At 42.6% G+C, this 18,710-nt stretch overlaps 1 protein-coding gene across 14 annotated transcripts in view; it reads right to left on the bottom strand.

The window, feature by feature from the left end:
- The window catches only part of tns1b (tensin 1b), a 212,577-nt gene that overhangs the window by 78,471 nt on the left and 115,396 nt on the right, over positions 1–18,710 (bottom strand). For 12 of the 14 annotated variants that reach the window (XM_072685580.1, XM_072685579.1, XM_072685576.1 and 9 more), the window contains one exon: positions 7,944–7,985. In XM_072685580.1, coding sequence (XP_072541681.1) covers positions 7,944–7,985 — 42 coding nt within the window. Of the gene's footprint in view, positions 1–2,914; positions 3,265–7,943; positions 7,986–18,710 lie in introns of those variants that run through there. The other 2 variants (XM_072685584.1, XM_072685587.1) reach the window with 2 other exon arrangements.

Raw genomic sequence — 18,710 nt, 5'->3', positions numbered from 1 at the left:
ACCTACGATCTAGCAATGCCATGAAAAGACCGGGCTCTTCAGATTCGGGAAATGTCTGGACCGTATCTCTGGGCTGTATTACTGCAAAGATATTAACAGAAACATCGAGAAACATGGAATTTGATGCATGTAGACTCCAGAGGGTCAATCAATCATATTCTTGTTACTGCCACGTTTGGCCAAATATCCTGGTTTGAACAAATATCCTGCAAACAATTCAAACAGTTCTGAATAAAGAAATGGCAGTGTGATTTTCTGCCCTGAGCCAAATGACTCTGGGTAGGTTACAGCCCCATCCAAGATCCTAACTGAGAAGAAGAAGCAGATGGGTGTACAACCTTCTTTTCCGATTTAAAGGTTCTTCAGACTTTATTCTTACATCTCTATTAAAACATACTGTGTTAGGACTACGGTTCCACACTAAGTTTGTAACAATGATGTGTGGTGAAGAACCTTTTTAAGATCTAAGGAACATTCACTTCTTTAGCAATTTGAAGGTCATCACACTCACACATCTCTATTGCAAATGGGGTTTCATTTACCAAAATCTTCCAAAAGATTTCTTACAATTTAAAAATGTGTTCCTGAGAAAAGTCCTAATAAAAAGTCTACGAGCTATGCTCTTACACATGGTTCTTTATGGAACCAAATGTGGTTCTTCAATGGATTCGCTTAAAGAACCATTTGAAGCATTTTTTTTTCAAAGAGTGTATGCATAGAGGCTGATCTGTGATTGGTAATCACTCACCAGTCATCTTTCCTGCATTTCCTTATTCCTCCACCAAGAGCCTTGAATAACCACAACAGTGCTGCCTGCTGCAGCGTCACACTTACTTTCATTAAGGCCCTCAAAGACCACTTGTTTTGGCAGTTCCTCTGACCCTCTCAATGCTCTTCGCATTGCATTTCACCATAAGTAGAAATGCGCAGTAACTGAAAAAGCTGTAAAATCCACATTTCTTTCAGAATGCTTTTAGAATTAAGGGGAATAACCCAGCCGGTTGAAGTCCGTCCAATCAGACAACGAGTCGAACGGCACGGATCTAAGGTGTCTCACAAGTCGCCAATTTAAAACGGGAGAGCTGGAGAAGCACTTTGTGTGACTCATAAGCAGATGAAGCCCTGAAAGTAGAGTGGCCTCCATTCAGCATCTAAATGACATGCTAGGGTATGACCAACAAGACTAAATGGGAACAATGCTTACAAAGAAAAGCCAGAACCCAGCGGTATAATTGCATACAGCACTCAGGCCTATTCTAGAAACTACACACAGGGTGGGTATGACTCCGCATGTCATAAGATAAGTTCTGGTTATGATAAACATCTGATTATGAGACACCATTTTCCATGTGTGATTTTTCTTTCTTTCCAGGTCAGAAAATGTTGCGGATTATCTTTAAATCCCAGCAACAATATTACACCTTTAAGACCTGTCAGCAGAAGTGAAAGAGGTCATTAGGCTAGTTTTAAAGTCATACCGTAGAAAGTTGCCATTGAAGGATTATTATTATTTTTTATTTAGTCTCCTAATTTGGTACTGCCAATGAACCCACCCATTCGTAACTGCCCCTAGCACTAGCTCAACACATGACCCCTCTGATACATGCAACACCAGCCATCATCTTTTTTCCAACTGCTACCAGTGCAGCATCACCAGGCAGCCGTCATGTTCTGAGGAAAATGCCAGGTCCCCAGCTCCACCACACCAGATGCCTGTGCTGACCAACATCTCTTTAAGAATGATGAGGGGAGAGAGCACCATCTATCATGCAGCATGGCTCGGCATTTGAATTTGTGACCCCTGGGCCATAGTGCATTAGACTGCTGAGAGTCCCTGAAGCCTGAAGAACCATTTTTGGTTCCATGGGCCTTATTCCCCAACCATTCCTAGGGAGAAATGACTTCTTACAACCAAAAAAGGCCTCACTTAAAGAATCATTGGAAGCACCTTAATTTGAAGTCAAGCAGACCCAAATAACACAATCCACCATGGTTTTCACAACGTCTCCAGTGATGTTTCTACGGATGGAGATTCCTTAGGCCAAGATACAACAAGCTAAATCGTTAAGGTCACCAAAGCCCAGGGGAAAACACATAAACTGCGGAAGAACACATCATCATTTCACAGAACGAGATCGTAAGGCTCACTCAACACCAACGCAGGACATTAAAACACATCGTAGCAAAACGACCCCCCACTACCTTCGCAAACCCCCACTTCCCTTCATGGCTGGAGTGAAGGCCTCTGCAGCACCCCGAGCCACACAGCGCCAGGCTCCAAAAAATGCCCGGCCTCCCCCCCTTAATCAGCCCACAATTACGACCCCCAGAAGGGAGAGCCAAGAGAGAGTGGAGGGGGGGTCCCAGCCGATCCTGATCAAAACCAGCTGGAGAGACTGCTTACGAGCAGGCCTGACAAATTAACCATCAGAGAGAGAATTGAGGGGTGGGGGGTGTTGAGAAAAGCGGGAGAAAGTTGCACAGTTACACAAAGAAGTCAAGAACGCCGCAGACAGCAGCCGAATCCTTAAGGAGCTCCCTCTTGGACTCAGAGTGCACAATTTGAGTGGGAAAGCCATTATTTCTTAATCTACAGTCTTAAAAATAAAGATCCAATGGTTTGAAGGTTCAGTTCTAGGAGAAACCCTTTAATAGGAGTTCTTGAGACTTTGCACTTCACACATGCACAAATGTCCTTTACTAAAGTGGCTCAATAAAGATGCCAGATGCACACATTGAGATGCTCTTCTGTGGATCTGCTCCAAAGGGCACCTTTTTAAGTACGTGTTTATGTATCTATATAGTGCACTATGCAAGTAGCAAGGAGCTAGCTGAGATTAAGGGAGGAGAACATTGAGAAAGAGACTGAGGGAAAGGAGAAGCCACTGGGAGGTTGGAGGTCCTGGAAGCCTACCTTAAGCAGGTAGCCCGTGCTCCAGCGCCAGGCACTACGAAACGAAGAGAGGCGCCTCCTCAAAGATCCACCAGAACTCATGGCTGTGAAAGAACGCTTTCTATCCTTCTCCATTCTCCTCTTCTTCGTGGTCCCAGGACGGGGAAAAAAAGCCTCTATTTTGGTTCGGAGCCTTTCACAGGATGCCACATGCCTGGCCAAGAGCTACACCAGACCACAGCAAGCCTTCTTTCACTTCTTTCTTCTACTCTCACTCTCTCTCTCGCCCTTGTTTTCTCCCTCCTTCCTTTGCTCTCTCTCTCTCTCCCGCCTTTCCAACCTCCTCCCTCTCTCTCACTTTGCACTGTATCTCTCCCTCCAACCCCTGCCTTCTGCTCCTACCTCTCTCTCTCTCTCTCTCTCTTACCCTCTCTCTCCTCCCTCTTTCCTGCACTGTGTGTTTGGTTGCCACCCACGTGTGTTTGGGTCTGCTCAGCTCTCCACCCTGCATGCTCCCTCACTGGCTGGGTCACACACACAGCAGCTGACTCTGTGTTACAGCTTGAAGGAAATCATTACTGAATCTTCATCTTTAAACAATCAAAGAACAGTGGAGGTCAGTGGAAGGAGTTTTTCATGCTTTCCATATATTCTGTTTGGTGCGGTTCAAGGCTTAGAATAAGCTAAGCCGAAAGTATGGAGGTTTTCTCCATGAAGCAAGTCACAATTCACCACACTGGAGCACTTCACTCACCAATCCCCCAAACCGTTCAGGTATTATACCGTTCAGATATTATACCGGTTTGTGGACACCCCTTCTAATGCATTCATTCAGCTAGTTTAGGTTTCACCCATTGCAAATGCACACAAAGAGCTTGTCTAGTCCTTGTAGATAAGTCCTGACAATAGAATAGGAATGTCTGAAGCAGATCAACTTGAACCTATTGGCACCATTGCTACTGCCAGATGTGGGCTTGGGGGTATAAAGCCCCCCAGCATTGAGCTGTGGAGCAGTGGAACTGTGTTCTCCGGAAAGATGGATGGTGCTCCATCCAATACTTTTGGGATGAGTTGTGGAGTTGCGGAGGGGATGAGGTGGCATTGTAATTATCCAACATCCTGACCTTCCTAACTTCCTAACATCGTCAGTGCTTAGACAGTTACTCTAACAAAAGCAGGATAAACTCTTTTTAATACCATTAATTTCAGAAGAAACAGGTGTCCTAATACTTGTGTCCATTTAGTGTACATTGTAATGTAGTTTATTAACTAATAGTATACCTACGAACATACATTTGTATATTGTTTCACCATAATTCCCCTAATACCCCTTTCTCTATCAAACCGAAAGTCCTCAAACTCCCAATACAAGCCGCTAAACATGATCAGCCCTGCCTCCGAAGCCAGGAGACACAGAGAACAGGATAAAAACCACACACTGGGGTCATATGATGATTCCTAAGACCTTAAGAAACTAAGCATAGAAAAAGCAGGGAAAGACGTCAGCAGAACCACACTGTAACGTCCATGACAGAGCCTAGAGCAGCTTCTGGGGCAAATGTGCCAGAAAGTTCCAGCTGCAGGTCTGATTCCGCTCGCTGAAGCCACTCTTAATCCCAGATATGTCTTAACACCAGCAGAACTACCCATATGCACTTTCCAGGCCAACTTAAAGCCTATACTCTCCCATTTTGGTGGCTGCACTACGCCAAGAATAATGCAAGATGATGAACGACAAGCTCAAGATATTTCGATTCTCGACGAGGCCCGGGTTTCGAAACGCTTTGGCTTTGGAAGAAGAAAAGTGAAGAAAGTCTGGAGTAGTCAGTGTGGAACAGTTCAACCTGAGAGGCAGAGTTCAACCACTGGCATGCCATGCTCAGTGTTGCTTGGCTAAACCCTGCTGATCTGGAAGGCTTCACAAGATCTATGGACGTAAGATCTCGTCCATAGAAGCATGCGCCATAAGGTTTGTGACGTGGGGGGGGGTCAGGCGGAGGTTCATTTTTCTTTATTACACCAACAGGATGTCGAGCTGGGAAATGACGCCTCCTCTTACAAGATTATCAAACAGCACATGACTTACAGATGTAAGACTGAAAGATGCACACACATTTGTCTGTATGCATTCTGTACAAAGATAACATACTAATGGAGAGCATAATTGAATTTATGATAAATGATGGCTCTCCTTTACGAATGTGTCACGGATAAACCATAGACTCAGTCTTGTGTTCGTAAAAATGGCCAATGCTTTTTTTCCCCCTTAAATTTGGGCAGCCTTAAAGCCTCTCGGCTATAAGACCCAATTTGTAACGTGATACTTCCTTTCTCAAACGCACTATGAGCCAGCCCTAAACCAGAGGCTTTGTTATATAGAAACTATGCTGTAGTGCTCTTAGTGCATTCCACTTTGAAGCGAAAAACAGAAACCATGTTCACACAGCATATAGAAACATAAAAAAGTGATGCCACACTGCATGCACACAAAACACAGATGCTAAGCATTAAATCCATCCATAAAGAGAAAAATAAGAGTCTTCACTATGTGCAGCTTGTTCCTTAGTTCATCTGCTGCAACTCTGAAGCAGGCTTAATACATTTAGCACTAATAATAAATGTTTTTATAAGAAACAAGGCTTAAGGTTCCTTTTGATTTTCGTTAAAAGGAGGAAGGATAAGATGTCTGATACTGGACACTTCATAGACTAGTTCTATAAACCCCATAGACTAGTTCTGGTCACTTGTGTCAGTCAGTAAGTCAGAAAGTAAGTAAGAGAAGGGAAACACCTGACTAAGCAGCTAACATTATGGAACCATGATGCCATTTTTAAGGTGCCCTAGAATGGAATACTGTATTTAGCTTGGCAGAGTTGAATAATGAGAGTCTGGTACATAGACGTGACACACTGTGAACCTCAAACACTTTTGTGTCCTCCTTTAAAAGCAAAACTCATAAGTAAAAGAGCTGTAAAATGGTGCAATTCTACAACCCCCAAACTGTTACATCACAGTTTTGGCTCATTTTATTTACGGCGTCAAAGTTTCCATTAACCCAGCCCACTAGTGAAATTCCTTATAGTGTTAAATCCTTATAGTAAAACGCTATGGAGAATTTGGGATTGTTCACACTCCAGACTCTGGTAGTTATAGTAATATGGGTTGCTATGTGAACCAGGCCTGTGGCTTTCTCTGTGCCAGTGTCCACAGAAGAGGAGCTCAAAAGCAGGTGTAGGGTGGGTGCAGCACTATCCAGTAATTATGAAAAATGACCACATGTTTTTGTTACAGTGCTGAAAACCAAGCTATGCTATTGGGAGTCGTCTGGGTGACGTAAACCAGCCAATAAGAGCAGAGCTCATCATTTTTTTTTCCAAAGGAAATGGAAGGAAATCTGCATGTTTTATTCTGATGCAAAAAGCTAGGTGGCAAATAGGTTCTATGTCCAAATGTTTGTGGACACCCCTTCTAATGAATGCATTTGGCTAATTTAAGTTGCACCCATTGCTGACAGAGCTGTGAAAATGCACACACACACACATACATATCTTGTCTAGTCCCTGTAGAGAAAGTCTTCCCTGGGCAGTAGAGACAGTTACTTCAATTACAGCAGAATAAGCTTCTTTTTGAATACCCCTGATATTGGTAAGAAACAATGAATGAGCAGGTGTCCCAATACTATTGTATGTCTATTTAGTAGTACATCTGTTTAGGATGAAATGATGGAAAGGTTTGCAGTGGGATTTTGAACTATGGACACCATATTTGCATTCATAATGTAGACATCTACGCATATCTACCCTACAGTCAACTGAGGCCGTGAAACACCCCTTGAGCAGAGCACTGCCTGAGCCATATTTCCTAGAGCAATTAGGGTCACTTTTCTGTCTCTTAAAGATTATGACTGCATCTGGAGCAGCAAGGATTGCCTGTCTCTGAGTACCTACAACAAACAATGCTTCTTAAGGCACAGACCCTAAAGTCCCATAGTGAACAGCTAATATCTCCTGCTTCCCAGTCCCTAGAGCAGCTGGAATTGTCTGCCAAACAGTCCATATAGGGGCTATGGTGGCTGTGATTCAGCTCGCACAGATGGTAGTACTCTGGTACTGCACTTGCATTAAGAGAATTCATTTACCTCACATATAAAAGCTATTGCAGAAAATACACACATGTTGGACATGACTCGGTATGACATAACACAAGGTTTTGGTTATGATAACCATCGGATTATGAAACACTGTTTTTCCATGTGATTAATATTGCGTAATATCGGCTTTGTGCTTTTTTAACCTTGAGGAATGTTACCTTTTCACGTTCAATCACAGCAATATGCCTCTTTAAAGTCATTTCTACGAAAGTGAGGGTTGTAATCTAAGCTAGCCATGCTATTTTTAGACCGGAGACACAAACTCTGGATGTTTGCTTTTTGCAAAGGAACATACAGCACCTGATTTCATTCGCATTGACAGCAGCGCTCCGATACGGAGCTCACATGCTCTGTACTTTGAGAGTGTGCGCTCCACTACGCTCCACCACGCTACACTATAAAGTCTGAGGTTCATTTGGATTAATGCAAAATCTGCATGGTTAGTCATCCACAGCTGTGGTTGGGCGAACACACAGGGGACCGAGCAGGCCGGACGGGGAGGGCTTATAGGCCCCTCGCTTGCATGTGCCAGCTATAGCACGACATTATCGCGAGTGCTTTCCCCTCTGCTTGCTTTAATAGAAGGATGTGTTTTCACTGGCCGGCCCCAGCCCTCGCTGCGTCCATCGTGCTCTCTGTGAGGCTGAGTTTAGCTAATGTAACCAATAATTTGGGCCGCAGTTCTGAGTGAGGTTTAGACTGCTGAGGTTTCAAACGCAGTGGCTACATAGCAACAGTGTCAGCATCAGGGCTAAATATTTGCCTACTGTGAATCAGTATTATTTGGAGTCATTTTAACTTGTGTCATGGAAATGTCATGTACCTTATTTTAAATAAAATACCAAAAACCTACCACACAACCACACGTCAATAATGCTGGAAGAATGGGAAAACACTTACCGTTGTCTCTACATGTTTCAGTGGGATGTCATTACTGGGAGCCTGAAACACAGAGACAAAGAGAGAGAGAGAGATGGTCAGGTGATTGAGGGAAGCAACAGGCGAATAGTGGAAAAAGCCTGCAGGTGGTTCCATGTCTGAGCACCTTGCTCTAGCACTGCTTCAGTTCATTACCCTTGAAGAGAAATCGTAAAGGTCGGCCTCTAAAAGCAGAACACTTTCAACGGACAGCAGGAGGCTGACCCACACGGATACAGGGAATCAGCCATCAGTACTATTAGAGGATCAGTAAGAAGACCTTGCAGTTATAGCCTTACTTTTCACTCACAGCTCATGGAAACAACAGGGCTCATCCTTTATTAAATGCCATTTGAATATTGGATTGATTAATGAACTTAAACTTGATTATCTATTTTATAACTGCGAAAATAAATCACATGCAGTGCTAACAAACCAAGCCATGCTATACTATTGAGAGTCGTCACGGTGGCGTAAACCAGCCCATCAGAGCAGAGCACATCATAAAAGGAAATCAGCCTCAGTTTCATTCTAAGGTACAGAAATAACAGGGCTGCAAATACACTATATGTCCAAATGTTTGTGGACACCCCTCCTAATGAATGCTAATTGAAACAATGAGGCTTATCCTTAAATTGATGATACATTTTGGTTGCTAAGATCAGATACTGGATTGATTAATTACCTTCAATCAATTGTCAATAGAGAATGCAAGATCATTCTTTACCAATTTAACAAATTATGTAAATAATGTAGATTATGTAAATTAGATTTGGCTAATACCTGCATTTCTGTTCTAATAGGTTTAATAGGTGTTTAAGTCCTCCTCCATGTTGCAGACTGCTCAGTGTTTAAGTCCTCCTCCATGTTGCTTCCATGATGCAGACTGGACAGGGTGGAGTCATGTGACTGCACCCGCGGTAGTATGCTTTTAAGGGGGCAGTACATGAACACACACAGTAGGGAGAGTACTAACAGAAAATGAAAAAAATCTAAATAATTGTCATGGGCAAGATAACATGGATTAAAGGTTACATTCTCAGCCCCATGCTGCACCACCCTCTAGAGTGGCACAACAGTCTAACTGCCTCCAACAAGAGCTCAGCGCTCCATTGTCAAACGTCTTCGAGTCTGGAGACGTCATGTGGTGTGGGAGTCTTAAGCTGTTTCCGTACTCAACATGCAAAGCGCTCACGCTCGCCGCTCATGTCCACGCAACCTGCTGTTCACACCATTTGCAATATGCACAGTGCTTGCTGGTTGGGCGCAAAAGTCTCTCTGTAGCGATGGAGGGTCTGCATCTGTGTATTGGCTAGCTTGGCTTGCTGCAAGTTATTTTCAGAGGCTGCCTCTTCTTAGCTAGTTTAAACACGGGTACCTACAAACCTGTAAGACCAACTTGGTCCGTCATCTGCTTCTATGCTAGGTTTTCAGACTGCAGAACAAGATAAACCCCCGCTTAGGCTTTTTCTCCATGCTCTCCTACTGGCTGTGCTGAGACTTGAAAACATTTCAACCTTATATGACCCCACACGTCTGCCGCGGCAGGCTCAGCAAATCTGCGTCTGGGCCGCATATCCCATTGAAAATAATGCATTTAAAAGAGCGGAGTGTGAATTCAGCTTTAACCTTTGAGAATCAACAGTAAATAATTTGAGGGGGAGGAGCCACAGACTAAACATCGTACACAGCATTTATTCAGGTTCAGCTGCAGCTTATTTACCAATGTTTTTGATTAGAGCACTAATCTAACTGATGCAGAGCTAAATTAAATGTGAGTTAGGAGAACATTTGACTAAACTAAAAAGCTCTTAAATCACTTAATTATTTTAACTCAGCTTGACTTCAAATATTTTACAATGTGATGAATTAACGCTACAGAGAATTTGCTGTACTGACTTTCATAACTCTTCAAAGTGTTTGAGAAAAAAGCTAAAGTGTGTGCAGGGTAGGACTAGGGGAGTCTAGAAACATGTGGAGTAATAACACAAGGCCAACGTCCTTGATTTTGGTAAGCTGTGCAGCTGATAGTATGTTTGTTTGTGTATGTGTGTGTGTGTGTGTGTGTGTGTGTGTGTGTAAAGGACAGAGAGCCTGATGCACTGCCCGTAAGACCTCTGTCAAAGTGCTATGGAGAAAAGCAGACAGCAGTGGGCTGGGCCCAGTGCATAAACAGGCTGGGTTAAATATTTAGACAAGGCAACATAACTTCAGCATTAGTCTAAGAGCAAGAGAGTCTGCCCAGTACCCCAACAGCACCATATACAGAAGTGCACCCTAGAACTCAACAGAAAGGAGACAGCCCAGAGCAAAGTGTTTATTTATGGGCCCCCTGGAATCCATGATGTCATGGGCCAGCATGACTCTGGCTCGTCTCTGTACGTTTGAATTAGGGTGATGCCCGCAGAAGACAACTGTGCCAGTTTAGGAAAACAGGCATAGCCAGAACGAAGGGTTATCGTTATGCCAAGACAAGTTGAGCAAACTAAAGCTTCTAACCCACCCTCATACTTTTCTGTTGGGTAACTCAGTGTAAACTACTGCTGAACTTGAAAAGATGAAGTGGAAAAGATATCAAAGCGGTCAACTTTATCCAGGAAATTATTAACGGATGAACTATCAGGACTTTCATGATTTTAAAAAAATTCCCAACAGCTTTTGTTCAGGCAAAACCTCAGCCTTCCGGGGGCCGAGTGAGCGGTCGCTGATGTAATGTGAATCATCAAATCTTTCTTTTCCACAAGAGACCCTACATGTCTGTCTCGATTCCTGAGAAAACTGCTCTCTCTGAAAACACTGGGACCGTGTTTCAGAGAGCATAAAAAGCTGTGTGGGGGGGGGGAGAAATTATAGCCTAGCCGTAGTGCGCTAACCCCCCTAGAAATGAAAATGGCCTCCCAGAGTTCAGGCACAACCACAAACCAGACGGCATCCGCCCCAACGTCAGCTACCACAAACGCTTGGCAGCGTTGCCCCCTACCCCCCCCGAGATTCGCATTTGAACCACCAATCTTCTCGTTATGGCTATTCGGTATGACCACCAAAGCTCTTACAATGATTATAATAGTCACTAGTCATTAACGCAACTCAGCCGTTGAAGACAAACCCACATCATGGATGGACAAGGAAATCGTTGAAAGGGAATACGTAGGACAGAAACAAATAAGCAGGTCTACATCCTAGATTTTATCTCCTATAACTCTTTGTTTTAAGCCCAGGTTTTTGCTGCTATAGGAACTCAGCCTTAGGCTTAGGCGAATTTTCTTGGAATCCTAAAATGAGACATCCGACATACAGTCGAACCAGCAGCAATACCGGAGCGTCTATTCGTAGATAAGCCTGATTTCAAGGCTTTGTTCATCTGAAACAACAACAACAAGCTGGCAGCCAGTCCGTGGCTCTGCGGGGGGAGGCCTAAAGCAAAGGCTGGCTGGAATGAGGTATGAGGTCATGCGTTGATGATGATGATGATGCCACTGGGAGTCTTCCTCCACCCTTTTCTCACACCGCCTGAGTGCTCCACAGCTAAACTCACATCACACTGCCAACATCTCCCAAACCTCACCATTCCTTCTCCCTCAACAGCTCTCTCGTTTTCCTCTTCCAAATGCACAAAGACCTAATCTCTTATTAGGTCTATTCAGCAACCCTTAATTCAACTGTCCAAAAAACTACAAAATCTACACCCCTCATGATAAAGCCCACGGGCTGGTTCAATAATTCATAACATTACCTCTTCCAAAAGACTTCCCACTGCCTCATAATGAGAAATACTAATGGACTGAAGAGTTTTGGTCACTGGTTTGGGAACTGGTTACAACTGGTCCACATCTACCTCATTGACTAATCTCATAAAGATGCTTCAGGTCAACTGTTCGGCTGAACTCCTGTTCCTCTGCAGCAACCCTTTCCATTCTGTTTTGCACAACAGATGTCTAGCGGGTTGTTGCAACTCAGTGTCTTTTCCATGCTTTTCCATTTTCACCTTTACAACAGTTCCAGAAATTCAGCAAAAACAACAGCTGAGGCAATGGGGTTCAGGCTGGGAGGAGCTTAAAGTGTCTCAATGCCATACGGAAAAATAACAAACAAACAAAATGAGAGAGCGCGATAGAGATAGATAGAGAGAGAGAGAGAGAGAGAGAGAGAGAGAGAGAGAGAGAGAATTACCAGCCAAGCCTCTCATGTGGTTCCTTACTGGGTATTCTCTCACACTGCACATCACATGAGCATACCACTTCTTCTTTTTAACTGCATTTAGGAACCCAAATTATGCCCACTTTAGCACGCTTTAGCACACGAAGCGGAAAAAAGAAAAGGTACAGGGAGTTTCCCTGACGGAAGGCACAAAAATAGCGTACAGAGCCTCCTTTAAAATGACCCAAAGCTAAAAATAAGACTTAGCAGTGCTCATTTTGAAAACCATGGGAGAGTTTCGGAGCCCATTGCGTTTCAAAGACTGTTTCTGGTAGAACAGACGGTCTTCTAATGCAAGCTGGCTGTTTATGATTAGAGCTATTTTAGGTTCACACCTGTGGCGTGATATATAATACAGGGCATAGTGCAATGCAAATATTATTACCATAATAACATCACATTCATGTGGTCATACTGTCATGCTGTGGAATATTACGATGTGGGGTTTCAGTCACTGAATTACACAACAGTATTAGGCAGCTTCTTGATTAAATGACCATAGGGTGCAAATTTTAGAAGCATGCTCACCAGTACACTTCACAAACAGTCTAAATAATATCTGCATAAGCCACATAGCTAAGGACGCTTCTTAAGGGGCACCTTAGAATACTGTATAATATCACATTATTGTACTGTGATAGTGGTCATATCCACAACTCTACTGGTCAGCTCAGTTTTAGACACAGAGTAAAATTCTGGGTGTGTGCTGGCTGTCCCGTGCCTCCATCGTCCTTCCCTCCCAACGTGGCCTCAAGTCTTTTCTCAAGGAGCACTAAATATACTGTCTTTGTTTGCTTCAGCCTGTCTGTGCTCTGGCCTGCTGAGCATTTAGATCATGCTGGAGGTCTTATATATTGTTGGATATGCCATTTTATTTATTCAGTCTAATCATGGTGATGTATACACACACACACACACACACACACACACACACACATATATATATATATATATATATATATATATATACAGTATATATACTGTATATACATGGTTTATATCTGTGGTTCTGTTGTCTTGGCTGTTTTACTGTCACTGAGGCAAATACCTAACTGAGCTAGTACAGACACGCTTTACACATGCATTTGTTGATAAGCTGAGAGATAGAGAACCAGCACTGAAAGTGAAAGAAGCATGTGTTCTAAGGTAGTAGAGTGATTTTACAGAATTTTACAAATGAACAGTTCTGGTGAAAGGCCTCCTGCAGCTCCAACAAAGTTACATGCATTGGCAGCGTTCCAGCCCAGACTGGCCTTTTCCCTTATTAGAGTCAGTGAAGCTTTCTGAAGCTGTTATTTTAAGGTAAATGTGCTACAAAATTACATATTAGGTAATACTTCTAGAATTTTATTTTCTAATAGTTTATATTGAATCAGGTTCTGAATCTCGTTATACCCCAATAGCTGTTGTATAGCTGCTGTATGCTTGGCCTCTATTTTATATTCCTTATATATTAAATATAGATAAGCATGCCCTGTATTCATCTATACTTATACAGAAAGAGTATAAAATGTTGCAATTCATCCTGAAGCACTCCTCTAAGGCTACTGTGCAGTGCACGAAACAGGTACGAAACAGGCCTTCATGTGATTTATGCTCCAGAATGCAGCATTCCTCTAATGTGAGCATGTGCTTTACAGTACATGGCTGACTAATGCCTGGAAAAAAATTGGCGGCTTCATTTCCAGAGTGAACAGACATTTACTCACACAGACCTTGACCAGATTAAAACCTTGTTTCATGGGTAGATGAGATCTGTGCAGGAAAGGAGGAGGGAGAAATCCTCTTCTGAGATCGTACTACACACACGCCATACAGTCTGCTGCCTCCTACTGGTGAGAAGACACAGTGTCTGTTGGTCTTTTTCAGAATGACAAAGTAGGTTATTATAACAGGCTGGGGTGGGGTGTGCCATCACCCTAAAAAGGCCCGTAATTATTCAGAACAGGGGATTATCTAAAATGAACAAAGTGTGTATAGAGGCTGTATGAGAAAGCACACAGCTGCTTGGCTTGGACTGAGTGTATTTCCTGTAAAAGTGTCCCACACTGAACACCTAAAAAGGGCATGTTATTCAGCCCATCTGTTCAGCACCACAAAGCAGTGGGTCAGGGGTCAGGACACTGTTATGAAGAATTACATTAAATTAATGAAGGTACACTAGCATTCAAATGTTTGGAATCAATGTTCCCAATAATATTAACCCAGTTTGGTTGAAGATAAGTATGTGCATATTCTACTCTAATACAACCTCACAGTAACCTCACAGGCTTCTAGTAATGCATTGGACTGTAAACACATCTACAGACAGGAGTTATGGGAAACTCCAAAATGACTGAGAGAATTAAGCTATAACAAGTTGAATATTATCGCTGTGATGAAAAACTATGTTCTATACACTGTGTCCAAATTTAGTGAAGAACTGACCAATAGAAAGGCCCTAAACTGACTTGGAGGTTGCCTGAAGATGCTTATTTCTTTCTCCTGTAAAGTTGCCATTTTAAAGATACAAAGTTTTTGCTTGACGATGGCATTATCCTGAAATCTTCATATTCCAAAAGTGGAGATCAAATCTCAAGGTAAACAGATGAATGCAGTATATTATTATATATATGTATATCATTTTACTCACTTTACGTTCACAACATTCAATAAAAAGTAATTCATTTAGTAAAACATTTGTGAATACTCACATAGGCCTTTCATGACAACTGGCATAACTTATATAAAGGTTTATTCAAGCAAGTGTCAATTGTCATGAGTTTTCTCGAGCTGTAGTGCCCCCAAAATGGACAAAAGCAACCCTTAGGCTGTTTGGGTTGTTATGTTTGTTGGATTAAGACTTTTATGTGTAAGAGTGTTTATGTAGGTTTTTATGTCAGTTGTCAGGGCAGGCTTATATAGGTGCCATGTAGGCTTATGAACACTGTGTTTCAGTAGTGTTACTGTGTATAGTAATATTTAATAATTATAGTTGCTTTTTATTGTGCTATCCAGTGTCGATCAGAGGAGAATGGGTTCCCTTTTTGAGTCTTGGTTTCCCTTAAGGTTTTTTCTTGCTACTGTTGCCACTGGTTTGCTCAAAAGAGGCTTGGACCCGGATCTCTGTAAAGCTGAGTAAGCTGAGTAAAGCGTACATTCACTGTGAAAAGCGCTATTTAAATAAACTGATAATAAATTTAACTGAACTAATATATGTATGTAATTTTTATATATGCTTATAAAAGTAATTTGATGTTTCCAATCCTTTCCTTAAACTTAACCCTACCCTAAACGCTAAAAAATGAGTGGTTTAACAATTTAGCTCTTTCAATTTTTATACAAAACAAGTAACTTATTTAAAAAAGTCCTTTATGGGACTGTTTAGTTAGTTCTAACATTGCTGATAAGCCTTGTTTTGCTGTATGTCTTGCAAAGGTAGAGCATTTTGTCCTGTAAATGTACAAAAACAAACACACACACACACACACACACACACACACACACACACACACAAAAACAAAGTATACGTCAGCAACAGGTGCTCCACTCTCAAGTTCTCACAAGCCTCCTGCGTCTCCCCCTATAAAGCGCAGCAGTGGCAGAAAAGTGTAAATAGCCGAGGCTTTGGGTGGCGGTTAGTGTTTATAGTGAGCTAATGGGGGAAAGGGAGAGCTCCACTGAAGGAATCCTGGCCTCCAGCTGAAGAATGCGCTGCTGTGAGAACGAGCGGACAGAAGCATCTCAAACTACCCTAGCCTCTGACCCCGAGTTGATTCTCCCGACAGAGGCTAGAGCTGGACGTCACAGTGGACCCTCCGATACGACCTCCGCCTCCTCCTTCTCTGTTACATAACAAGGCATGCAGAGTGTGTAACAGAGAGGGTCTCTCTACGGTCTCTGAGCTCGAAGCATAAACATAAACTGTGGTGAACCTGCATGGAGATACGCTGGCCTGCTCACTGTCACCCGGCTAGAGGAATGCGCTTCAATCGCTTTTGGCCTATTATGGCCAACATACAGTAACTCTCGAATGAATCAGTAACACAGCAGTGTTTAAACAAGTGTGTGTGTGTCTGTGTGAGAGAGAGAGCTCAGATCTTACTTCAACACACACATGGGAAAACATTTAAAAACCTACATTCCTTCGTTTTACTAGCCCTCTTCGCTCCCCTTCGCTGTACATACATCGTAATGCCTCCATTTATTGTTGAACTATGTATCCCTGGTTGTTCATAGAAATAAGGAAAGAAATATTGTTAGGAGTGCTAATTCTAAACGTTCAATATGTTCCACATTTGAGGGTCCACCAATTCCTCAATACTTGTGCATAATTCAGTTGATAACATGGAATTGAAGTCATTCCGAACAGTTAGAAATGCTCCATTATGGAGAAACATACAGAGTGCTGGTGATGGAAAGCAGATGTGCAAAGAATGAAATCTGAAAGAAAGCACCCCCACGAAACATTATTACAATAAACTGTTATAAATGTGCTGTCCCATGTATAAAATATTGCTTTACAGTAGTGTAGTCACAAAGCTTTGGCCTAAAATAGAAAACTGTGTATATCTTGGTATACATGAATAATACTCAAGTTCAGTACATGGTAGTGACAAACCTTAAACACTGATGTCTCCTCATTCAAAAGCAACACCCATGTAAAAAGTAAAAGTAAAAAACTAAAAGCGGTAAAACTGCTCAATTTCAAAACCCCCAAACTGTTACATAACAGTCTCAGCTCATTTAATATGCGCCTCTAAAATTAAGATAAATCCAAGTTTTGTTTTTTCAAGACTAAATGCAAACCAGAGAAGGGAAAATGGCTGACAGGAGGCTAAAAGCTGTGTGGGTTTTTTTGTGGTTGGTGTGGCGCAACAGATAACACCCCTACCTGCCAGTGAGCTACCAAATCATGTTGGAGACTGGGGTTCGATTCCCGGTCTGGGTGACTATGCTGCGCTACACCAATAAGAGTCCTTGGGCAAGACTCCTAACACTACATTGGCCCACGTCTGTAATACATATACCTTGTAAGTCGCTCTGGATAAGAGCGTCTGCTAAATGCCTTAAATGTAAATGTAAAAGCTAAAGCTAGCTACACTAGAAAAGGGAGAATGGCTGGCCAAAGCCTAAAAGCTAATGCTGGCCACACCAGAAAATGGAGAATGGCTGGCCAAAGCCTTAAAGCTAACGCTGGCCACACCAGAAAATGGAGAATGGCTGACAGGAGCCTAAAAGCTAATGACAAACTCACTACAAAATGGACAATGGTTGACTGAAGCCTAAAAGCTAAAGCTAGCCACACTAGAGAAGCAAGAATGGCTGTCTGAAGCCTTACAGCTAATGCTAGCTACACTAGAGAAGGGAGAATGGCTGACAAGAGCCTAAAAGCTAATGGCAGAATTACTACAAAATGGACAAAGGCTGACCAGAGCCTAAAAGTTAAAGCTAGCCACACCAGAGAAGGGAGAATGGCTGGCCAAAGCCTTAAAGCTAACGCTGGCCACACCAGAGAAGGGAGAATGGCTGACAGGGGCCTAAAAGCTAATGGAAGAATTACTACAAAATGGACAAAGGCTGACCAGAGCCTAAAAGTTAAAGCTAGCCACACCAGAGAAGGGAGAATGGCTGGCCAAAGCCTTAAAGCTAATGCTGGCCACACCAGAAAATGGAGAATGGCTGACAGGGGCCTAGAAGTTAACGCTAGCCACACGAGAGAAGGAAGAATGGCTGACCAGAGCCTAACAACGTCTCTTCAGCTTGCTAACCACACTGGACCGACTGGACATCGACGTCACCATCAAAGGAAAATCAATGTGTTTCACTCTGAGGTAAAATAAACCCGGGTTTAATGGGCTTCAGATACCCTATAAATGTATTCTTTGACATATTTAAAAGTTGATTCATATCAGAAACACATACCCAGGGTGTTGTAAGGCATAATTTGGATTTACCATTATTTTATTATCATAAAACTCATGCAGGTTCACTGGTCATTTTGGACAGTAAATATAGTAAATGACATATTTGTGACTCTTGCTTCTATTCACCACCACTGTGAACAGTCCTGACTCTAAGCTTTCTAAAAGGGACTATTTCACATCAAACCAATGTGAATAACAGTGTTTATATCTCAATGACTGAATTACACAGATTTTCAAATTATCTGTGGAATTTGTCAAGATACATTCTTGGAAGTGCATGCTCAGACTGCTCGATACAGAATGTAAACTGAATGCAAATGTAATGCATAGAAGTTAAATTGCAACCGGGGTCTGGTTGTGCTGGTTGACACAGGGAAGAGAAGGGCATGCGATGGAGTCAAACACAGGCGTCTCTGTCTGAGTAGGTCTCTGGCATGGTCAGCGTGAAGAGACATTATGCACGTGGATACGGACATACCTCCGAGATAAAAATCACATATCAGAACAGAGAACTTGGCTCTGCCTTGTATACAGAATGCAGAGAATACAGAACGGCATGTAAGTACGTGAGGCTATACACATCTTCCTAATTGAAACGATCTTGCCCATCTTTGCCCTGCACTCAAGAGTCATTAGAAAGCAATGT

Source organism: Salminus brasiliensis, chromosome 8 (genome assembly GCF_030463535.1).
Source record: "Salminus brasiliensis chromosome 8, fSalBra1.hap2, whole genome shotgun sequence".
Classification (NCBI taxonomy): domain Eukaryota; kingdom Metazoa; phylum Chordata; class Actinopteri; order Characiformes; family Bryconidae; genus Salminus; species Salminus brasiliensis.
The sequence above is the reverse complement of the archived record's forward strand: the minus strand, read 5'-3'. Positions and strand labels throughout refer to the sequence as shown.